This window comes from Rissa tridactyla, chromosome 19 (assembly GCF_028500815.1).
Source record: "Rissa tridactyla isolate bRisTri1 chromosome 19, bRisTri1.patW.cur.20221130, whole genome shotgun sequence".
NCBI classification, from domain to species: domain Eukaryota; kingdom Metazoa; phylum Chordata; class Aves; order Charadriiformes; family Laridae; genus Rissa; species Rissa tridactyla.
Genome location: NC_071484.1, coordinates 5,092,030 through 5,115,502, shown reverse-complemented (window position 1 = coordinate 5,115,502; position 23,473 = coordinate 5,092,030). Strand labels below are relative to the sequence as shown.

Here is a 23,473-nt window from a genome sequence, read left to right as displayed (position 1 = left end):
GGGAGGAGGCGGGGCGGGGGGCGGGGACTCGGGGGTGTGGCAATTGTGGGCGGGGGCGAGAGGGGGCGGGGACGACGGGGGCGTGGCCTGGGGCCCTCCCTGAGGGTGCACCGGTGCTTCCCCCCCCCCGGGTCCCTGTACAGAGAGCACACGGTCCCCGTCCCTGCGGATTCCCCCCGTCCCTATGGATCCCCCCATCCCTATGGGCACCCCCATACCAACGGATCCCAAACCCTATGGAGCCCCCACCCCTATGGACCCCCCCCATCCCTGTCGATCCCCATCCCTGTGGACCCCCCGCATCTCTATGGACTCCAGCATCCCTATGGACCCCCCCATCCCTGTGGATACCCCGCATCCCCGTGGATCCCCCATCCCCATGGATCCCCATCCCTACAGACCCCTCCATCCCTGTGTATCCTCATCCCTACGGACCTCCCGAATCCCCAGCGATCCCCCCCATTCCTACGGATCACCCCATCACAAGGATCCCCCATCCCTATGGACATTCCATCCCTATGGACCCCCCCCATCTCTCCCCCCCAACCCCTATGGATGTGCATCCCTATGGATCCCCCCCATCCCCAGGGATCCCCCACCTTCCCAAGGATCCCCCTATCCTCATAGATCCCCCCTATCCCTACAGATCCCTCCTACCCTTACAGACCCCCCCCAGTGACACCCCACACCCCCCTGATGACTCCGATGGAGCTCCCCAGTCCTCATCCCTACAGACACCCCCCCCTGCAGTGATCCTAACGGATCCCTGAGCCACGAGGGCTCCACAGATCCCCCCCCGAGTGACTCCTACAAATCCCCACGGATCCCCCCCAGCCCCACGCAACCCCCCAAAATGACCCCCAGAGATCCCCCCAGGGACACCCCCCCCAGCGGGTCCCCACCCACCCACAACAGGGGGGAAAAACACTCCTCACACTTGGTTTTTTTCCTAAAGTTTTATTTTTTATAGTAATGACATGAGAACAGAAACATTATTTTTCACTTTATTATACAAAAAAAAAAAAACCAACAAAAAACCAAAACAAAAAGAAAATAAAAAAAAACTCAAAAAAAAAAATAAAATAAAAGAACCGAAACCCAAGCAAACCGGGAAACCGCAGACGCGAGGCCCCCGCGTCCCGCTCAGCCGTACAAATTCCAAGTTGGGATTATTATTTTTTTTTTTTTTTTAATTTTTTTTTTGTCTTTTTTTTAAACCTACAAAAAACACTCTTTAAATATTAGAAAAAAAAGATGATTTTTTTTTTTTGTTGCTTTTTTTTTATTTTTTTTTTTTTATTATTTTTTTTTTTTAATGTAATTCACAAGAACTTCCATCTAAAGGATCCCGGGTTTTTGTGGCAGTGCCAAAATGCACTCAGCTTCAATTCTCTTGCAGCGCAAACGCCTTTTCCCCCAATTGTCGGCGCTGTAAGAATTTTTCATTTTTTATTATTAATTTTTTTTTTTATTATTTTTCTTTTTTTAAAACAGAAAAAAAGAAAAAAAAAAGATTTTTTTTTTTTTGCCCTTTTTTTTTTTTTTTTTTTTTTTTTTTTCTTTTTTTTGTACTAAAAACACATCCACTAAAACACGACGGGTGCTGGGTACATTCAGCAGAAAAAAGGGATGGGTTCCCCTTAGGGGATGGGGGGGGCGGGAATTAAAAATTGGGAAGAAAATTAAAGGAAAATCCCAAATAGAGGCGGGGGGGGGGGCGGGCGGGGCTGTGAGGCGACAGAGGGACGGACAGACGGACATTGGAGGGAAGGGGGGGCACACGCCGGCCGGGTTCTCTTGGGGGCCCCGGTCCCAGGGGGGACACAGGGGGATTGTCCGTGCGGGGGGCACTTGGGTTCAACACCCCCCCCACACCCCACACCCCAGGGTTGGGGTCATTTTCCCCAAAATGGTGGTTTTTCAGCCCGATTTGAGGTGAGAGGGTGTGATTGAGGGGGGTCCCCAATTGTGGTTTTTTTCGTGGGGGGAGGCAAGGAGTCGGATTTGGGGCACTGAGAGCAGCAAACCTGGGGGAGGTCGGTGCTGGGGGGGGGGTGGGGGGGGTGGGGGTGGGACCCCCCCCCCTTGCAGCCAGAAAACCCCCAAACCTGCAGCTTGGCCCCCCCTCTCTGCCCCCCCCCCAGCCACCCATAGGGCTGAGATTCGGGTGAAGTGAAAAATGGCTAAATTAAAGCAAATGAGAGAAAAAGCCCCCACCCAGCCTCCCCAGCCTGGGGGGGGGGGGGGGGGGGGGGGAAGCTGCCCCCCACCCCCTTCCCTGGGGCCCCCACAAATCCTGTCCCCCAGCCCAGCTCCTCTCCGGGGACAGGATGGGGGGGAACAGAAGGGACAAATCTTGTGGCCCACCCCCCCATAGAGGGGGGGGGGTCTGGGTGGGGGTCCCCAATCGCACCGGGCGTTTTTTGGGGGGGGGGACGACGACAGGGTGGGGGGATGGGAACCCTGCAGGGAGGTGCCGTGGGATTGCTGGTGCTCGTGTCTGCTTAAAAAAATTGGGGGGGGGGGAGCCCCCTGACAGTGGCTGCCAGGGCCCCCCCCCACACACACCCACCCCAGTCCCCGCGGCCCCATCCCCCTCCCGGGGGGGAAGGGGGACATCGACCCCCCCCCAAAATAAACCCAAACCGCACTAATATTTACAGCATGGCCGGGGGGGGGTAGGGGGAAGAGCCCCCCGGGGGGGAAAAGTCGGGGTAACTGGGATGAGGGAAGTGCTGGCCACCCCCCCCCCTCCGGGTTTGGGGTGAAGGGAGAGGAGCAGCTTCACCAGAGATGGAGGGGAAAAGGAGGCGGGGGGGGGGGGAGTTGGGGGAAACGGGAAGGGGGGAAAGAAAAAATAAAAGATGGGTCTTTCTCGTTTTATAAAAAGAAAAAAAAAAAAAAAAGAATAAAATAAAATACAACGGCACAACAACCACCGACAACACAGAGGGGTGCTCCAGCGGCACCCCCGCGCTCCCCCCCACCTTGGTCACGCTGAGCAGCCGGGACCCCGGGCAGGGGGGGGGGCAGCCGGCACACACGCTCGCACACACACGCATTCCCCACCCCCCCCCCCCTCCCAAATTCATCCATCCCCGCCCCCCCCCTCCGTGGTCACGGTCCGTGGCCGGAGCTCCCAAGTGCCGTGGATGCTGAGGTCCCGGTGAGCTCCCGGTGCAGCTTCCAGACTGTACAAGTGGGGGGGGTTTTTTTTTGGGGGGGAGCCCCTCCCCCGAGACACCGGGGGGGGGGAGGTGCGCAGAGAGAGCAAGAGGGGGGTGAAAAGAGACATCGTCCCAACGGCTGAGTCCTGAGCAACTCGGCTCATGCTCCGCACCCGCTGCCTGGGGTGGGACAGGAGGGTCTGCGTGGGGAGGGGGGTGTATTTTTTTTTTTTTTTCATTTGTGGGTTTTTTAATAAAAAAAAGGGGGGATGGGGATGATTTTTTTTTCTCCTGTGTGTTTTTTGTTTCCTTTCTATAAAGTCCGGAGCTGGTAGCGAGGGTGTGAAGGAGAGGAGGACAGGGCGACCCTCCCAAAATAATGAAATCTCCAAAAAAACCAAAAAAATAAGAAAGAAATCATTTCCACTCCCTCGGTAAGGGGAGAGTAAAAGGGGGGTGGGAGGGACGGGGGGGGGCAGCGCTCGCTCCCTCCTCTCCCCCCAGCCCAGGGTGGGCAGCGGCCCCTGTTTCCCCCCCCCCGTAGTGTGAGCTCAACGGAGGGGTCCCTCCGGCCCCTGCTCCCCGGGTTGGGGGGTCCCGTGAGGGGGCTGCAGCTCGCTAGGGGGGGGCAGGAGGATGAGGAGGAAGGGTTTTGGGGGGGGGGTGTTGAGGAGCGGGGGGATTCTGGGACCGAAACCGAGAAACCAAACGCCGTTACTGAGAGCTTGGCGGGCTCAGTTGGAGTCGGAGTCGGAGGAATCCCCCGAGGAGGAGGAGGAGCTGCTGCTGCCCTCCGAGTCGTTGTCGTCCTCATCCTCATCATCCTCGTCCTCGTCATCCTCGTCGTTCTAGGGAGGAGTGGGGTGGCAGAGAGGTTGGGGGGGGGGCGGTTAGAGGCACGGCGAGGGGGGACACCCTGACTGCCATCCATCATTTCCCCCCTTTGCCCCCTGCTCGCCCTCCCCGCTGCGGCACGGGGGGGGGGGGTCCAACCCCATCCCTCCCACCGCTGCCACCCCGGGGTGGGGAGGGGGGGGATGGAGGAGGGACGGGGGGCAGGAGTGAGTTTGCAAGGGCTCAGTTCGGGGGTGCCGTGGGGTGGGGTGGGGGGGGACGGGGAGCGTGCTGGAGCAGCGCGCGGGGGTCCTACCCTCACCTCTGCCACTGCCTCGCTACACGATCCGAGGTAGGGTACCCGACCCGCCTCGTGCCTCAGTTTCCCCCCTCTAAAGCCGGGGAAGGAAGAGGCGTGAGCTGAGACCAACGAGGGGGTCGAAACACCTCACCTGTCCGGTGGCGAGCACAAGGCACGGACACGGTTTCTGGCCCCAGCGCCATCCAGCATACTCTGATTTCAGTTGCACCGGTGTAAAACTTTGACTCTGGTGACTTACTCGGCATTCACACTGGCGCAAACGGAGCCGAGACCAGACTCAGTATCTCCACCAGGAAAAAGACAGGAGAATTTTTCTCTGCTCACTGGGGGCTCTGCACAAACCCCCACCTCTACATCCCGAGGCTGCTCCTAACTACGCCCCGCGGCTGCTCCTCGCACCCTCCCCGGGGACACCGGGTAGGGGTTTTGGGGGTGGGTGGGGGGTGGATCCCGGTCCCCTTCGCCTCCCCGTGTCCCCCCCACCGCTTCCCAGGACCTCCTCCGCCACGGTTCTATCTGAGCCCGGGTGCGGACACCCCCCCCAGCCCCGGAGGAGGGTGAGGGCGGGGGGGCAAAGCGAGCGGTACGGGAGCGGAGTGGGGCCCCGGGACGGCCCCGCTGCCCTCCCCGCGGCACCCACCCACCGCAGCCTCACCTCGTCCCCGTCCTCGCTCTCCTCCTCGCTGCTGGACTCCGAGGAGTCGCCGCCTTCCTCTGATGAGTCGCCATTGTCATCGTCGTCGTCCTCATCGTCGTCCTCGTCTTCCTCCTCGTCTTCCTCCTCGTCATCATCCTCTGACTCCTGCAGGGCGGGAGGGGGTTGGTCACGGGCAGGTGCCCCGGGACACCAGCACCCATGGGTGCACCTCCCCATCCTTGACCATCAGCCTTTGGGTTCCTCCATCCACCCAGCAGGACCAGGTGCCTCCTACCCCAACACCTTGCCTGGGAGCTTTTCCCCATTTATGCTACAAACAGCCCCAAAAAGGCTCCCGGAAGGGGTACAAGGGGATGTTATAGACTGCGGCGGGGGGGGCAAAATCAGACCAGGGTGGGTTTTGAGCACCCATTTGGGGAGGGTTTATTGCCTCAACGATAAGGCAGGTGGCAGAGAGCACCAGGACGCCTGGAGCACCAGGTCTGGGTCCCCCCTGGGAGGAGGGTGCTGGGTGTCCCCAGTGCGGAGACTTGGACTCCACTCACCGACTTGGACTGCATCGTTGGCTTCATCTTGGGGTTGGGGCCCCTGATCTTCCCTATGCTCTTGCGTTTCTGCAAGGGGGGGGACACAACACAAACCAAAACCATTTAGAGCTGCAGGGCTCCAGCTCAGCTCCTTCCCAGCGCCCAGCGCAGAGAAAACCCCACTGCCGAGCTGCTACGGGGGTGAACCCCTTTGCAGGGCTCACCCGAGCTCGGTTTATCCACCCCACACCCCAACCTGACCCCAGCCCAGCCCCCAAGCCCCCCCTGGTCCTCCCTATGGCAGTGCTGGGTGGATACTCACATTGGAAGTGTGTTCCTTGTAGGCAGCTCGCTCCTGGGGCGAGAGGCTCTGCAGAAACAGAGGAGACTGTCAAGGCACAGGGACGGAGTGGGGAAGGACTAGCACGGGGTACCCCCTCCCCACCTATATTATTTAAAGGCCTTTTAAGTTAAAAAATGCCAAAAATGGGTCTGGAGACGGTGGCTGCCCAGGGGCAGGCTGTGAGCACAGACCGTGCTGAGCATCCTCAAGGACATCCCCAGTGCCCCCCACCGGGTGTCAGGGTCTGACGCTCACCTTGAGCCAGATTTCGAGGTGCACCTTGTACTGTTTCTGCTGCTCCTCCGCCAGTTTTTTGTAGTGGTCCTTCTGGCCCTGGGAGATGCGCTGCCAGCGGCTGCCGATCTCCACCATCCGCTCCTTCAGCGGGAGGTGGTTCAGCTCCCCGTTCGACAGCAGCTCCTGGGAGAATTTCTGGTAACCGTTCCTGCAAGGGGGAGGGAAAGCACAGAGACAGCATCAGATGCTGTGTACGTAGAACCAGGGTGTCCACAAGCAGCACGCACGAACCACCAACCATCCCACCATGGTCCAGGCTGCTCCAGGATCTTTTGCCCCAGCCCAGCTGCCTAGCCAGATACGACTTTTCGGACTCCAGACCCCAGGTACTCACATAGGAGGTTTCTTCGGCTCTCCCTGGAACTTCATTTTCTTGGCGGAGTTGGTGGAGCACGGAGGGGCCCGCATCTCGCTCAGCTCCCTCTGAGCCGGAGGAGAGAAAAGGGTCAGGGAGACGGGGTCAGTGCCAGCCACGGGGACACGGCAAGGGGTGGAAAGGAGCAGAGACCCACCTCGTATCGCTTCTGATCCTCCGCCGCTTTCTTGATCCACATCAGCTTCTCCTTCTTCTCCATGTTGTTCCAAGTGGCTTCCATGGCCTTCAGCGCCTTCCCCCGGTCATTCTGTGGCACAGAAACCCCCACATCATGTTACGAGATAAACCCAAGATACCAGGGGGCTACCGCCAGCTCCACCACGGACCACCCACTCCCTTGGTGTGACCCTTGTCCTCCCCATGGCTCCCAGCCCCAGCCTGTTGCCTCAGATGTGAAAGGGAGAAGGTGCAAGGCAATTCCTGCTGGTGGGAGTGATGATCCCACTTCCACCTCCTTTCCCGGCCCACTCCTCACCTTGAAACGAGCCAGGTAGTCTCCGATGACGCTCTGTTGCCAGATCTCCTCGGCCGTCTTGGGAGACTCGGGCAGCTTCCCGCGCTCCTCTTTATCTGAGCCGTGTTTCTTTTCCGACTGCGCCTTCATCGCCGCCTCCCGCGCCTTGTACTTGGCCTGCGCAGGGTGCACCGTGCCAGTGAAGGGGCAGCACAACCCCCCCGGGCACACAGGCCCCCAGGCCACCAAGCAGCAGGACGCTGCAGCTTCCCCCCGGTACCATCCCCACGGCAGCACCGGCAGCCTCCCCACCACACACACCCACATCTCAGGACTCCCCCCAAACCAGAAGAAACATCAAGCCTTTAAATTGAGGCTCAAGGACCCTCCAAGGTTTCTTCAGCTGCTGGGTTTTGACCCACCAGGTCACAAGAGGGAGATGGCACAGTCGGTGGCACTCATCGGTGCAAACACCAGTGCCTGGGTGATGGCTCACCGGAGCTGTGACGCTCCAGGGGACAATCGTCCCCCAGCTGCGGTGCCCGGGGATGAGCAAAGCCCGTCGCAGCAGGACAAGGACAGGCAGTGTACCCCCGGCCTGCTGGAGATGCCCAACAGAGACAGGGATGGAGGAGAAGGGTCGGGGACGGTACCAACCTTCTTCTTCTCGGAGAGGTCATTCCACATGCGGGCCAGGAGCCGGGTCAGCTCGCTCTCTGACAGCTCTGGCCGCTCCTCCTGCAGCTGCTTTCGCTTCTCCTCCGAGAAGATGAACATGGCAGAGATGGGCCGTTTGGGCTTCTCTGAGCTGGCCTGCGGGAGGGACATGGGGCTGTGGGTGGGGGCGAGCCCAGAGAGGGATCTACCTTACACTGGTGGCCTCCAACCCCAGGAAAAACATGTTGAAAGAACCAAGGAACGAAGCCCTGAAAGCACTCTGAAATGCCAGCAACCCCATCCCACGTCTCTGCCATGTCCTGCCCCATCTCTCCAGTTGCCATTCTCACCTTGCCCGTCTCTGGTGAGGACTTTTTGGATGCTGGACTCGTCGCCCCTTTGCGGTTGCTGCCCAGCATCTTCTCCTCGCCTAGCACCCGCTGCTGCTCCTCCTCGGGCAGGCTCTGGGTGGCACAGGAGGAGAGACACGGTTAGATGGCCTAACGCTAACGAGGCTTTGATGCAACCAGGGAATAGGGACACTGGGGAGGGGGAGAAACTAATCCCCTCAGTTGTCCTGATCCCAAAGCCACCCCAGCCAGGGCCAGCATCAGGCACTGCAAGCCTGAGTGGGTGGCCTGGGTGTCCCCATGCCTGTGTCACCCCCCTCACCAGGCAATGTCACTGTCCCCTCCCTGGCTCAGTCTCATCTGCTTCCTCTCCGCAACGGCAGGGCGGGCAGGTGCCCGGATCCGGGCACACCCCTGGGGTTTCCACTCCCCTGCCCTTGCAGCCGCAGCCAGGGCCGCGTCACGTCCGCCCGGGGACCGAGCGCGACGCTGGGACGGCCTCGGTGCGGCTCCCCCCACCTACGCCCCAGCCAAGGGAAGGAAGCGAGAGACTTGCTGCCGCCCGCACCGCAGCAGCCGCCGACAGCAACTCCCCCTTGAGCACCAGCCCTCCGCTCACCCCCCACTTCCCCTCCCGGCCCGGGGAGCCCATCCCCACCTCCCAGTGCCCAACTGGAAGACACTGGGTCAGGCATTAGGGCAGCTGGGAAAGGGTCAAGACCCTGTGCAGACATCTCTGCGCAGCACCCACGGCTGGTTCAACCCGCATTTTGGGGGGAGCAGAAGATGGCAGCATTAGTTCAGCCGCAGTTTAACCCATCTCAACCCCTGTCCAGGGCTCCCTCCCCACATCTGGGGTCTCCAGCACCCCCACATCACTCACCTCCAGGAAGCGGAGCAGCTCAATCTCGTAGTCTTTCTTTTTCTGGAGAGAGATGGAGACATGCAGTCACACAGAGATTCCCCCAACCCATCCCTGCCTTGTGCAGTCCCCGACCTGGCCTCAGCCCCCTCGGCAACAGCATCCTCCACCTGGGCCATCTGCTGGTCCCACCCACATGGACTGGGAAGACAGAGGACCAAGGGAGGTGACCGAGGACCTCAGGAGGAACTGGTGGTCAAGAGAACAAGAACTGGCACTGAGAAAGGGTGAGGGGCTCATTTGCAGTGGGATTTGTAGCCCAAACCCTCCCATCCTACTCCTCCCTCCCCACAGCGCCGCTGCCCATGTGCCTGTCCACCTGTCTGTCCATCCTCGGCCGCTCACCTGATCACATTTTTTGTGGTACGCGTCCTTTTCCTTCTGGGAGAGCAGCTTCCACTGCTGGCTGCACAGCACCATCCGCTCGGTGCTGGGCACGTCTTTCATGTTGGCCATCAGCTCTGCGCAGTACAGGGAGTAGCTATTCCTGCAACCGACGGAGGGATCCAGCATCAGGGACAACTCGCCTGGCTCATGCCCCCTCTGTGGAGCTGGCTGGGTGCTAAGAGCCCCCCAGAATCCCCCCCAGCTGCCCTCGGGGCTGCACCAGGCAGTCAAGTGCTGTGCCAGAAGTGTCTGCATTTTAGGAAAGCTGGGGTTTATGCCCTAATCCAGAGGGCAGCATCACCATAAACCTCGCTCAGATTCTCTGCAAATGTGTATTTAATGTATATTTAAGGCCCAGTTTAATGGAGTCATCGACAGCCCATGCCCATGGTTATCAGAAAATTATGCTCTTGGGGCTGTCAAAGCCAGGCAGAGCCCCAGTTTCCTTGTTAGTACGAACCCGACAGCTCAGAGAGGGACACATCGCTCATACTGAAACGGGGAGGGACGGTACTCACGGAGGGGGCTTTGTGGGTCGGCCATCAAACTTGTCCTTGAGCTGGCGCTCGGCCTTGGTGAGGGTGGAGCGGGTGATGCCCTCTTCACTGATGTTCAGCTCCGGGTGCTTCTGGATGTAGTCCCGCATGATCTCCTGCAAAGGACGGAGAACAGTCAGGAGATGAGCTCCGATCCCCGCCTGGCTGGGGGCTGGAGGAGGAGGAAAGAGAAGCCAACCATCGCCCTAATCATATCCCCAGGGATATTTCTCCCTTCCCCAAACAGTCGCTGAAGGAGGCAGTGCTCAGACTCGCTAGGGACCTGCAGGGATCTGGCTGAACCCCCACGCTGGCTATTGGGTGAGGCTAGCTAGCCGCAGATGGCTAGCGGCCGGGAGGCAGAGTGGCTCAGAGTGAACGTAGGGACGAGTTTGGAGGGGAACGGGTGAGGCTGCTCCCTACCTCGTACTCCTTCCGCTGTTCCAGGGCCTTATGAATCCATTTCAGCCTCTTTTTATCCGAGAGTTGAGACCACTGCTTGCCCAGCGACTCTTTCACCTCCTTCGTGGTGGCCTGAAAACCCAAAGCCAGAGGTGAGGGCAGAGGGGTAAAATCCAAAAAAAGAAGAGGACAAAAAGTGAAAAAATAAAAATAAAAAAAGGCAAAAATAGTGTGGCCTGCCGGCTTGGCCCGGCGGCACCCAGCTTGGGCGGCTGTGAGCCGATCTGGCGGCCGGGGAAGGGGGTGCGTGCGAGTGTGGGGCTTGGCCAGAGGTGGGTGTCTGTGCTGGAAATCTTTCCTGCCCTGACTCAGGCTGTGGTCACCCCTTCAACTTGCAGGCAAAAACATGGGGTCTGTATCCCCCAGAGCCTCTTCCAGATGTGCAGAGCCCCTTCTTACCTCCGTCCAGACTGCTGGGAGCTCCTAGCGGTGTCTTCCATCCCGTCCCCCCGCTAAAATGCTTCTCTCATTTCCCCCTCCTCTCCCCCCAGCAGCGGGGTAAAGAACCCCTCCACACTCACGCTCACACGCACTCCCACCCACCGTACTCACATCTGGACGCACTTTCAAGTAGATCTTCTTCTCGTGGTTGTACCACAGCTGCTGGGGGGTCTTGGGTTTTTCAGGGACGTCGGATTTCTTGGCATTCTGGATGAGATCCGGGTGATCTTCCCTTTAACCCAGTAGGGAGGCGGGGAAGGGAGAGCGTTACGGAGGTCGCAGGTGGAAGGAGAGCCCCCCCTAAACCTCCCCGCTAAGGGGTAACCATCGCTGCAGGGCTCAGATACCGAGGGTCCCCCCAGAAAGAGGGTTTTAGGAAAGATTCGAGTCTGCCTCTCCTGGGGGAGCATCAGCTACGAGCATCCCCTTTACTGCACCGGGCTGGGCCGCATTCCTGGAGCGGCGGCAGGTCATTGGGAATGCCAGGAACCGCCTGGGTCACAGCGACCATGTTCAAAGGGAACGTCCTGGGGGGAATGGGGTGGTCACTTCAGCTTTTAACTGTGCCAGCGGCAGGGCTCCCGTCCTCCCCTTGCAGACCCTAATCCCCAGAGCGCGGCTGGTACTCCGCTCTCTCCCCCTCACCGAGTCTCCCAGCCGCAGGGCTGCTCTCAGACACCTTTTCCTGGCTCTTTTTTTTCCCATCATCTCCCCTTCCCTGCTGCTTTCAAGCCACAGTGCCCGTCAGGGCTTCCTCCATGAGCTTCATGCAGAAGAGGAGACTGTGCCTGCCTGGCGGGGAAACGCAGGGGGGGCTGCCCACTCACCTGAACCTCGCCAGGTTCCTCTCGAATTCCTGCTTCTCTCGCTGGAAGTCCTGAATGTATTTCATCTGGGGACACAAAGCCACCAGGGAGGTGGAGAGGGATGTCAGCGCCGGGGAAGGGGCAGGCAGATACATCCCTGTCGACCCTGCCGCCTAGGCACCCCACCCCCCGCAAAGGGACTGGAGGGCTCTCCAGCCCATGAGACTTGTCCCAGAGTTCCCAGTTAAGGGTTTCCAGCCTGCCAGGGATTTGGAGGCAGGACCTCTCCCCTCTCCCTGCACCCAAGCAGCCCTGGGCAAGAGGGCACAGCGGGAATTTGTGTCCTGGACCTTTCCTGCTGGTGGCAAGTCCACCCAGGCTGAGTTGGGGCACCCAAAATGCTGTCCCAGGCTCTGGCCAAGCCCTGGGTTACCTCCGGAGCCAGAGGTGAGATGGGCCGCTCTCCTCCTCCCAGCGTCTCCCACCGCTCGGAGCAGAGCCTGCCCCTCCATCCCTCCCTCGGACAGGGTGGCCACGGCGGGGCGCGTGATTTAACCCCAGCGTTAAATACGGATCCACCCAACAGCAAAGTCACCATCCAGGTCCGTCTGGAAGAGACAGACCAACGGACGGACCCAGCCAGTCTCCACCCCATGGATCTTGGGAACCAGGACAGGAAAAGGAAGGGAAGTCTTACTGGTCTGACAGGACTAAACAAGCACCAAGCACCCGGGTTTCTCCCATCGAAAACTGGATTAAACCCTCACCAGGCAGAGGCTGGGCTCTGCTGGTTTTACTGGGAGAGCTGGGCAGGCAGAGCCCAGCACGCAGAGGCACACAAGGGGCTTTCTGACTCCCCGCCCCATACCTTTTTCTTCTCGGGAAGCTCCTTGTATTTCTTGGACAGGATCTTGGTGAGATCCAGGTTGCTCATTTCGGGGTGAAGCTTGGCATATTTGGCCCGCTTCTCCATGAAGAAGCGGAAATAGGGAGTCAGGGGCTTCTTGGGGAAGTCGGGGTGTTTCTGGGGAGACAGCAGAGCGGCAGACACTGAGTGTGGAGCCGGTGGCACCACGGAGGGCACAGCCAAACCCTGCCGGCTCCCAGCTCCCCCCAGTACTGGGGGAGACCTGCCTCCATCCAGCCCTGCTGGTGATCCAGCTCCCTGAAATGGGAACACCCTGGCTTTGCAGGCAAGGGGGGAAAAAAACAGTGGGAACAAGGGCTCCCTTCCCCAGGAACTACACTATCCCAGGGCTGGGTATCTCGGAAGTAGCCTCCAACCACCCAGAGCTGTTGGCACAGAGCGGTTGTGCTGCAAGAGGGGAAACTGAGGCAGGAGGAGGGGATGGGATCCACCTCCCGGTGGCAGAGCATCGGCTGCCCCGGGCCAGTGGTCTGAAAGCAGCACCCCACCCGACCCAGCAGGCCAGGAATAGGATGGCGGCTTCCCGGCCCCCCCGGTGCTAAACTTGGACGCAGGCTGCCAGCAATACAGCCGGCCATATTAAATGTACCCTGGACTTGGCCCGTGCCCAGAGCCCGCGGCCTCCGGAGCCTTGGGCAGCCGGCCGCGGGGATTACGGGTGGTGAGGTGCCTGCAGGGGCTCTGGTGGCAGAGCCACATGGGTCTGGGGTGCCACATGGGTGACAGTCCCCCGTCCCGGGGAAGGGGGAGGTCCCCCTTTAGTGCCCGACCCCAATTCCTGCCCGATACCTTGAGCTTTTTGCCCTTGTAAGGATTCTTCACATGCTCTTCGGCGTCCATAATGAGCTCTGTGAGGGTCCGAAACTTCCTCACCTGTGGGGTTAACAAAGGGCCACAAATATCAACAGGCTGTGGGCGGGGGACAGAGCAGGTCCCCACTCAGCACCACATAAACCCACAGGGTTTCATGATGCCACCACACAAACAACCCGTCCCTGCACCTCCAAGGGGTTCGCAATGCCACCGTCAGCGGGGCAGCGTCGGCACTAAGGGACAAGGACTCGGGGCGTTGAACTTGAGTGATTCGAACAGCCCTGGGAAGTCATTGGGATGCTCGGTCCCTCTGGACCCCTCCGAGCCCCGCGTGGCTGCCGCTTACCTCATTAGAAATCTCCATCCACTTCATCTTGCACATCTCCCCCGAGAAGTCCTTGAAAGCCACTTTCTCCCAATCCAGGTGGGACTCGGTGGTTTTGAACTTGCTCCCGTCGTTGGAGGGCAGGTTATTCTTCATGCACTCCAGCAGAGTCAGCATATCCTCCTGAGACCAGCGGTCTGAGCAGCAAAGAAACAGGCTCAGCAGCTGGACACGGGGACTACAGCTCCCAGCGTGCAGCTCCGGACCACACGCCGGGACACGTCATCTCCACATGCTCTGCCTTCTCCAGATTAAAGATCAAAGGGACGTGGCTGTTTCCATCACCCTCCAGCAACTTTCTACGGGCCAAAACAATCCCGGGCAAAGCTAGAAAATCCACTCGGTGCAAACCAGAGAGACTCGCTCATCCCAGTACACCATCAGATAAGGCGATGGCTCTACCGCGCGGGAGCAGAGGGATATTTCCTATGGGAGCAAAGCCCTGCAGAGCGAGGCGGGAGTGACGTGCTCTCCAGCCAAGAAGGAAATAGGAAAACCCACTTTTTAAGTTGAAAAGAGGTGTCCAGAGCAATGGAAAACCCCCCCAGTGCTGCTTTTCCTTCAATTCGGAGAGCCTTGCCATCACCTGGGACCTAGCTCCATGGTGACCTCTGCCAAGGTCAAAGCTCAGACACCACACAACTGGAGGGGGAGGGCAGAGCCCAGCACAGCCCCCCCATCTCACAGTGGGGTCCCTGCCGGCGCAGGGGTGATGGTTATGCCACCCCAACATCCCCCGAGGTGCCGGGAGGAGCATCCCCGGCTCCCATCCGGACAAACTGCCGGGATGGTGGGATGGGCACGTGGCAAAGCCAGGAAGCCTGGAGCAACCGGGATAGGCAGCAGGAAGGATATCCCAGCACCGAATGCCCCATCCAGCACCGATTTTGGGGTCGCTTCCTCGGCAGGGGAATTCCACTGCCGGGCTGGGGAGAGGCGCCCTGGGCGCTCTGCAAAACACGGGTGGCCCTGGGGACAAGCAGCGGGTCCTGGGAGCGGAAAGAGAGGTCCCCGGGGACGGGCTGGAGGAGGAGCAGAGCCCCAAGCCACACGCCCACGCAGCCCTGTCTGCTTCAGCACGGGACGGGCACCCAAGCCCGAGGGCTCCCGGCCACGGGACCAGCTCTCCACGGTGTTCCTTGCCCCACGCCACTGCCAGGGCAAAGACTAGGGCATTCGGAGCCCCTCAGGGACCACAGAGTATCCCGGCAAGATGGGGACAGCGTAGTCCACCGTGGATTTGAGGGGAGCATCTCTCCCTCCATCCCCAGGAAGAAAAAACAAGCCCCCAGAAATACCTCTCCCTCCGCTCAAACTCCACACACACAAAAACACCACGACTGCCTCCTGCCTCCACCTCCTGCCCCTGCAATCCATCTGGCAAAGGGCAAACCCCCCCCAAATCCCAAATCCGAGCGAGGGATGTTAAAAGACATGTGGGACCCGCAGCTGTTGGGGGAGCACATCCACGACCTGTCCCCCCACCCCATTCACCTCCTGGACCAGGCTAGGGATTGAGGCAGGAATAGTTTGGGATCCAGACGGTCTCCACAGTTACCTCATCACGTCCGTTAGGGATTAACTGGGGGGGGGAAGGGGAGATGGAAAGAGCCCCCCCATAAAGCTCATAGAGCCCAGGGGCTCGGGATGTGTCTCCACACTCCTGGCTTCAGAGCACCGAAATGTCACGAAAGGCAAAAAGAGATGGGAAAGCCCCTGCAGTGCCTTGGGGGAGTAACAGAGATGGGGGGGCACTGAGCCCAAAATTTTGTCTTCCTGTTTTTCCCATCCACTTTCCAGACTCCCTCCCCCACCCCAGGCAAGGACCAACGAGGCAGAATCGGGCCGTGAAGCTGGTGCTGATTTTACTTGCAGAAATCAGGAGAAATAACCGAAAGCAGCACAGCCACAAAAACGAAGTGGGGATGAAGAAGGGGATGAGATGCCCCCAAAACCCGCCCCCACCGACAAACCCCGTGCCTCAGTTTCCCCCCTCCAACGCAGGAATGCTGCGAGACCTTTGGCCCCGTGTGACCCCGCCACCGAAATAACCACAACCCGCAGAAATACATTAAAAAACTGTGTGGAAACCTCCCAAAAGCTGCACTGGCAGCGGAGTGGGGACCCCACGCTCAGCCCCCCCAGTCCCCTCCGTCCCACCTCCCTCCAGCGGGGGTTTGCCGAAAAACACCGGAATTGCGGAGTTCGCCCGCCAAGATGAATGGGGCTGTCTGTGCCCTGGGACCAATTTATCCCCGGCTCTCCTGGCATCGGCCGGGCCGGGTCTATATTAGGAAAGCTGCCCCGGTGTAATTAAATCCAGCTCAAGACCCGGCGAAGGACACGTGCTCCCGCCGGGTTCGCTCGGGGCAACAAACCCACTGCGGCAAGGGAGGAAAAACGGGGGGGACCAGGGGGTGAGGGGGGGGCCAGACCGTGCTCACACAGCTTTGGGGGGGATACACGGGGAGTTTTTACACAGGTAGCAGAACCCAGGCGGACTGCCCCTAAATAAAACGTCCCTTTTCCCCCCCCCGCCCTTGTTTTCCTCCCTCTTTTCCAATAAAAGCTGAACCTCTGATGTCATCCCGGGGTCTGGAAGCCGGAGGCCCAAGGTAACGGCTCCGGCTTTTAATGCAGCCCAGATGTGAACGGCAAAGGCAGCACCTCTTTGTGCCAGCCCCCCCCCCCCTTCAAAAGCTCCCCCCAACCCCCCAAAACACCCCCCTCCCAAAAAAAAGCATCATTCCAGCTGCCGTGTGCCAGAGGGGCTGCACCAGCGTGAGCATCTGCATGCTTCTCAGGGATGGGGAAGAAGGAAATGCCCCACGGCTGTGGTATTCCCGTAGGAATGGGGTGGGGGGGGGCTGTGGCAGTGTGGGGGGGGGGACTCACCTTGGTTTTTGGGAGCTGTCATTTCCAAGTCTGCAGGGCACTCGGCTTCGCCGTTCATCCTCCACCTGCCTGCGCCCACGCCGGCTCCCTCGTGCGCTACCGGAGATCACTTGGCTCTGCAAGCAAAGGGAGACCCCCGCTAGGCACCCCCCCAATGCCGGGGGGGGCACCCCAACCCCTGACGGGGAACAGGGGGGGCCTCACCCAGGTGTCCAGCCCCCCCCCCCAAGGTGAATGGGGTGCTGGGATCCACCCCACACCCAGTGCTGCGAGGTTTGGGAGGGCTTTGGAAAAGGGGTAGAGGGAGAAGAGGGGTGCATGGGGGGGGTCCCTGAGATCCTGGGGGGGGGTTGAGGAGGGAGGATCTGGAATGGTGGCACAATACCCCCAGCCCTCACAGAGGGAGGAGAAAAGGAGGGTGTAGGCAGGGAGAAAGGGTTGGGGGGGGATGTCCCTGGGGTGAGGGGGGCAGCATGTGGGGGGGATCCTCACAGATCTGAGGGGAGAAGGGTCCAGGGGGTCTCCCTGAGGCAGGGTGGGAAGGATCCATAGATCCCAGGGTCAGGGAGACAACAGGGCTCCAAGGGATCTCCCAAAGGGGGGTCACCCCGCAAAAAAAAGGGGGGGGGTCTCAAAGAAATGGACACCACGAGTCCAGTGAGATCCTCCCCGGGGGGGGGGGGGGGGGGGCAGGATCCAAGATCCAAGGGAAGGGTGCCCATGTGGGGAACTCCCTGTGCCCTGGGGGTGTTGCAGCCCTCCTGAGGCAGAGAGAACTACCCGGGGGGGGGGGATATTTCAACAGGGGGGGTCTCTAGGGGAAGGATCCCCCCAGACCCCTCCAAAGGGGGAGCAGGCGAGAGGCCTCAGTGGGGGGACCCCAGAGTTTGTGGGGGGCAGGATGCCAGCCTGTGGGGGGATCCCCAGGGGGGAGCAGGGCCGGAGCCCTGAGGAGGGATGGCCCCGGGGCACAGGCCGCAGGCCCGGGGAAGGAGGGACAGGCCCCAGGCCTGGGGGGGGTCCCAGGGGGAATCCAGGCCTGGGGGGGAATCCCAGCACTGGTGGGGAGGATCCTGGAGGGGGGCCGTCCAAGCCCTGGGGGGTCCAGGAGAGACCTGGGGAGGGGTCCCGGGGTGGGGATGCTGGCCCTGGGCCAAGGGAGGATCACCCCGGGGGAGGCATGGGGGATCTCCCTGGGGGGGAGCAGGGCCCAGCAAGCCGCAGGGGGGGGGACTGGGAATTGCTCCAGGGGATCAGCCTCCAGGGGCAGGATGGGGATCACCCCAGGGGGGGACCAGCCCCCCCGGGGAAGGGAATCGGGGATCACTCCCGGGGACTGCAGGCCCCACCAGGCCCTGGGGGGACGGATCGGATCAGCCCTTGAGGGGGCCGGATCTGGGACTGCCTCGGGGGGGGGTTTCAGGGATTGCCCCGGGGGGGGATGAGCCCTCGGGGGGGTGGGATCCACTCCTGGGGATGGGGGATCACCCCGGGGGGGGATTGCCCCGGGGGGTGGATCTGGGACCACCTCGGGGGTTGGATGGGGGATCGCCCCGGGGTGGGTGGGACCGGCCCAGCCCCCGGGACGGGGCGGGGGGGGGGGGGGGGGGGGTTGCCGGGGAGCGGGGATCGCCCCGGGGGGGACGGACACGGCCGGCACCATCCGGGGGTGGGAAGGCGGGATCGCGGCAGGGGGAGGGATCCATCGGATCATGGCGGGGCGTGGCGGGGGCGATCGCGCTGCGCGCGCAGAGGGATCCCCGTGGGGGGGTTGTGGGGGGGGTGCGGGATCCCCCGGGGGGGGGGGGGGGACCGGATCCCGCGCCTGGGGGGGGGGAGGAGGAGGAGGAGGAGGAGGCGGGGGAGGAAGGGGCCGGGCCGTCGGGCGGAGGCGGGGAGCCCGCACATGCCCTGCGCCGCCGGGCCAGCTCCAGTCTCCTCCTCCGCCAGGCAGCAGGAACCGGGTGGGACCGAGCGCGGGCGGCCCCGGCGGCGCCTCCCCGGGCCCCCTCCCGCCCCCGGTTCCCCACCCGGGCGCCAGCGAGCCGCCACCCCCCCCCACCCCCTCCTCCAGCGACACCCGGGCAGACAATGGAGGGGAGGCCGGGGGGGAGCGGAGAGCTCCGCGCTCCCCCGGCCCCTCTCCGCTCCCCCCCCCCGGCCTCCCGGAGCGATGCGATGCTCCTTCCCCCGCATCCCCCCCCCCCGCATCCCCCGCGGCTTCCCCATCCGCCGCCACCCCCCTCCCCGCATCGTTACCGGCCGGCTCGGCCGCTCTCCGCCGCGGCACACAATGGCCGGGCTGCGCCCGCCTCCGCCCGCCGCTCCTTCCCCTCCACCCGTAGCAGCCGGCGCGGTTATAAAGCCGAGACAAACCCACCTCTCCGGGCTGCGAGGGGGGGGAGGAGGAGGAGAGGGAGAAGAAGGAGGAGGTGGTGGTGGAAGGAGGAGGAGGAGGAGGAGGAGGAGGGGGGGGGAGCTCTAGCCGAGCCGCCGCAGCCCCAGCCCCGCGCCGGAGCCGCTGGGGGAAGAAGAAGAAGAAGAAGGAGGAGGAGGAGGAGGAGGGGGAAGGGGGGGGCGGGGATGCCCGGCTGGGGGGCGGCCGGGCAGCTGCAGCGAGCCGGGCGAGGGCAGCGCGACCTCCCCGCACCGACCCCCGGGGAGCGGCTCCTACCCAATCCATCCCCCCCCCCCCCCCCCCCCGCTTTCCCCACCACCGCCGCCACCGCCCCCCCCCCCCCTCCTTTCTCCCCCCCCCGACCCCTCCTCGAGCCCAGAAACACCCACCCACCCAGCGGGGGGCTGCAGCCCCGCTCCCGGTCCGGAGGGAAGAAAGGAAGAAAGAAGGGGGGGGAGGAGAAAGGCGGAAAAAAAAAAAGGGGGGGGAAAAATATAAAAAGGAAATAATGGGGGGGGGAAATAAAGCGGGGAGGGGAGGAATAAAGGGGAAGGGGTAGAAGGAGGGGGACAGAAGGTTGGAGGGGGATAGAAGGTTGGGGGGGGGGGGGGGGGGGTGGACGAGCCCGGGCACGCACCCGCCGGAGCGCGGCGCCGAGCTCCCCGCCGCGGCGCGGGACTCACCCGGGCTGGGGAAAAACAACCGCCCAGCGCTGGAAGCCTGCCCCCGAAATCCAGCTGCGGCAGCCGGGGAGGGAGGGAGGGCGAGCGGGAAGGAGGGAGGGAGCGAGGAGGAGGAGAGGGAAGGGAAGGGAAAAGGAGGGAAGGGGAGGGGGGGGGACACACACACACACACACAGCGAGGCCGACCGAGCCCTGAGCTCCCCCCCGCCCCGAGCCCCAGCGCGGTGCCCCCCGCCGGCGCGGAGCCGAGCGGGCCCGGAGCGGGCGGGAGCCCCGGCGGCGGCGGCGGCGGCTTCCTGCCCGCGGGGGCCTGCGCGGAAAAAAAAAAAAAAAAATTTAAAAAAAAATTAAAAAAAAAATAACCTTTTTGCAAAAGAGAAAAAAAAAGAAAAAAAATCCCTAAAAACCCCGTTTTGGCGGATGGAAAAGCCCCGTTTTCCCGGCGGAGAGGTGGCGACGGCGCCTTACCGAGCCCGGTGCGCGGCGGCTGGGAGCTCGGGGAGGAACAAAGCGCCTCCTCCAGCCCCGCCGGCGGAGCGGCGGCGGCGGCGAATGGCGAGCCCGGGCGGCGCGGCCACGGCACGGCGCGGCGCGGCGGCTCCGCTCCCCCGGCGCAGGCACGTACCTGCCGGCCCGCCGCTTTGGGGGGCCGGGGCTCGGCGGGGCCGGGGCTCGGCTCGGCGGGGCCGGGGCGGGGAAGCGGCGGTTGAACGGCGGCCAGCTCTGCAGCGCTGGCCCCGGGCGTGGACGCGCTCCAGTCCCCGCAGAGACGATCGCGCTTTTTTTTTTCTCCCCCCGCCTCCATGGCGCTGCGTTTTGCTCTTCCAATCAGCCGGGCTCTGAGCGCCGGGGTCCGCCGCCAGCCTCCGCCGCTCCCCAAGCGGCACCGCCGGCCGCCGCCGCCGCCGCCGCCCCGCCGCTTTTCCGCCGTGTTTTTTATTGCTCTTTGCTTTTGCAACACTGTGGCGAGAAGAAAAAAAAAAAGAGGAGGAGGAGGAGGAGGAAGGAGAGAGGAGGGAAAGGAGGGGGGGGTGGTGGGGGGGTGGGGTGGTGGTAGGGGGGGGTGGGGTGGGGTGGGGGGGGGGAAAGGGGAAAAAAAAAAATAAAAAAAAAAAATCTCCTTACATGTGCAACAATCCTCGCCCGGCGTTTGCATAAAAAAAAAAAAAGCGGGGGGGGGGGGGAAGCGGAGGGGGGGAGCGGAGAGGGGGGGGGAAGCCGTGCCGAGCCGCCTCCCGCCCCGGTGGGTCCCCTCCGCCACGGCGGGGAGCGGCGGGGCCGCGCTCCCTGCCCGCCCCGCAGCCCCGGGACACGGCCGCCGTGGGGGATTTCCCCGGCGGGGCGGGCGGGGGGGGCAGTTTCCTCCCCTCCCTCCGCTCCCCTCTCCCTTTCTCCCTCTCTCTCTCTCTCTCTCTCTTAATTTTTTTTAATGCAATTTCTCCAACTCCACCTTTGTTGTGCTGGGCGTCATTCCCCGCAGCCAATCCCGGCCGGGCAGCTGCCTGCAAATTACCGGCCATCCCGAGCTGCCTGCAAATTACGGGCCATCCCGGGCTGCCTGCACGCTACCGGCCAGCCCCGGGCTGCCTGCTCGCTACCGGCCACCCCGCCGCCACCACTCGCACGCTACCGGCCGGCCGGGGCTGCCTGCACGCTACGGTCGCAGGCCGCCCGCACGCTATGGCTGCTCCAGGCCGCCGGCGCCTTCCCGGCTGCCCGTGCGCTACCGGCGAGCTCCGGCCATCTGCACGCTACCGGCCGCCCGCGCGCTACCGCAAGCTCCGGCCATCTGCGTGCTACTGGCCACCGGCGAGCTCCGGCCATCTGCGTGCTACCGGTTGCCGGCGAGCTCTGGCCGCCTGCGTGCTACCAGCAAGCTGCAGCCATCTGTGTGCTACCGGCCACTGGCGAGCTCTGGCCATCTGTGTGCTACCGGCCGCCTGCACGCTACCGGCAAGCTTCGGCCGCCTGCGCGCTACCGGCGAGCTCCGGCCATTTGCATGCCCCTGGCCAGGCCAGCGCAGGCAGCTCCGGCAGGCACCTGCCGCAAGGCAGGGGAGAACGGGGAGGCAGTGGGGAACCCCCCCCTTCCTCCGTGGGTGCAGGATGAGGCCTGGGAATGCGGGGGTCAAAGCACGGGGCCACCCGGCTTGGCTGGCTGCGGGCGCCTCTCCGTCCGGCTGCACGGAAGCGGCCAAAATCCGGGTTTTTTTCACCCCTGTTTATATGGAAAAGACCAAAAAAAAGCCCCAAATCTCCGTGCAATTGGCCCCCCAGGGTGATTTTGGGGGCGCAGGGGTGGCGACGGGGGAAAACCTGGCTGTGCAAGTGGCTTTTTTGGGCCTTATTCCCAAGCAAAGGATCAGCCGGACGGACAGGCGGATGGACGGCCCCTCCGCCACGTCCCTGCAGTCCTGCCTCCAGCCGGAGCGGCCGCCAAGGTGTGCCAAGCCGCGCCAGCGCTGAGCAGTTAATCCCTCCAGTGGAAGCTTAAAAAAAAAAATAAGTATATATTTATTCTGCATGGAAAAGGCCCTCAGCTGAACTGTTTTTCCTGGTCGAAATTAGGTGAAATGTCACTGTTTTGCAAGAGGGAAAAATTGCAAAAGAAAATTGGGAAAAAAAAACCCCAAAACCAAACCAAAATATTTGGAGATAATCAGGACAAAAAAAATGAAAATCAACATTTTTAATTTTTAACCAAAAAGCCATTTTGGACGGGGAGCGCAAACGCTCCACAGCCCCCATGGCAGCGCAGATTCTGCCCCCCCCCCCGCCCCGCAATGCGGTTGTGTGACTTCTGCCACCGAGGAGGGACACCCGCGCCCTGGAAATCAACCACAACCCCCTGCAGCAGGTGGGGCAGAAACTGGGACTCCCCCCAGATACACACCCCCCCCCAAACACTCCCCTCCTTCCTCTCTGCCCTCCCCAGGACTTCCTTCTTACCAAGGGAATTTTCAAATTCCTCTTGTTTGGGTAATGAGTATTTTTTGCAAATAAAGGCAGAGTAAGATGGCACAACTGCAGCCTTTTTTTTTTTTTTTGGGGGGGGGGGGGGTGCGTTTCTTTGCATTTTCACTAATTCAGTGCACAAACAGTAACAGGACGCTTTCTGCTGTGCACCCCGAGGAGATCCGGGGCTGTCGCAGGGATGCTGCACCCCACCGGCACCTGCACCCCCCACCGGCACCCTGCACCCCCCCCAGCACCGGGGCTCTCCCCCTTCCAGAGGTGATGCTACGACCCGATCACAGGTCTCCAGCTCTGCGCTCCCCCTTCCTTATCAGCAAACCTATTAATTAATTTTTTTTTTTTTTTTGCCCTCGCAACTCACACCCCGCCACGCACCAATGCCGACGCGGGTCCCTGCCACAAATCACCCCCCCCCATCCACATTTCGCTGGGATAAATCAAGCCCAAATGAGAACTTGACCTAAATCCGCCCCCCCCCCCCCCCCCTCCCCAAACCAGGCTGGAGCCGGTGGCAGTGACCTCACTGACATCTCCTGGAGAATAAAAAGCTCTTCCCGAGCGGAAAGCGAGAAGGACGGGGCGCAGGGAGGCAGCCCCGGCTGCGGGCACTTGCCGTCCTCCATCACCGGTGTGGCAGCACCGGGTTTTGGAGGCAGGGATGGCAGCAGCGGGTCTGGCCGGTGGCGGCGGTGGCACGCAGAGCCCTCCCGGTGGCACCCAGTGTGGCTTGCCCACGTGAGGCCGGCAGAAGGACAGGCAGCTGCCGGATCTGCAGGCCTTGGGCTGAAAAATGTCAGCCACGTAGCTCCGTCTCCAGAAAATGAGGGCCAGCAGCTACGCTGCAGGCCACAATGGG

General features: G+C 62.1%; 1 protein-coding gene across 13 annotated transcripts; it reads right to left on the bottom strand.

Moving 5' to 3' along the window:
- Nucleotides 1-3,379: 3,379 nt before the first annotated feature.
- On the bottom strand, nt 3,380-20,796 carry UBTF (upstream binding transcription factor). Of its 13 annotated transcripts, none has more exons than XM_054224298.1 (22): nt 20,767-20,796; nt 16,561-16,676; nt 13,627-13,802; nt 13,257-13,340; nt 12,408-12,563; nt 11,561-11,625; nt 10,836-10,965; nt 10,254-10,364; nt 9,813-9,946; nt 9,253-9,394; nt 8,869-8,910; nt 7,986-8,099; nt 7,636-7,791; nt 7,000-7,155; nt 6,661-6,771; nt 6,483-6,571; nt 6,107-6,296; nt 5,831-5,878; nt 5,527-5,595; nt 4,979-5,125; nt 4,454-4,573; nt 3,380-4,015 (listed from the first exon to the last, which is right to left on the bottom strand). In XM_054224298.1, the coding sequence occupies exons 2-22, from the start codon at nt 16,616-16,618 to the stop codon at nt 3,902-3,904; spliced, it is 2,412 nt and encodes an 803-aa protein (XP_054080273.1). In that variant the 5' UTR covers nt 16,619-16,676; nt 20,767-20,796; the 3' UTR covers nt 3,380-3,901. The 13 variants fall into 13 exon arrangements, with proteins under 13 accessions (XP_054080273.1, XP_054080280.1, XP_054080277.1 ...); XM_054224305.1 differs by having other exon boundaries at nt 10,845-10,965; XM_054224302.1 differs by lacking the exon at nt 20,767-20,796 and adding an exon at nt 20,267-20,602.
- Between the last annotated feature and the right edge of the window lie 2,677 nt (nt 20,797-23,473).

Coding starts and splice junctions, on each gene's coding strand:
- UBTF (XM_054224298.1), bottom strand. CDS start 16,618: ATGAACGGCGAAGCCGAGTGCCCTGCAGACTTGGAAATGACAGCTCCC. Junction 13,803..16,560: donor GACAGCTCCCAAAAACCAAG/GTGAGTCCCCCC, acceptor TTTGCTGCTCAG/ACCGCTGGTCTCAGGAGGAT. Junction 7,156..7,635: donor ACCTCTCCGAGAAGAAGAAG/GTTGGTACCGTC, acceptor CACCCTGCGCAG/GCCAAGTACAAGGCGCGGGA.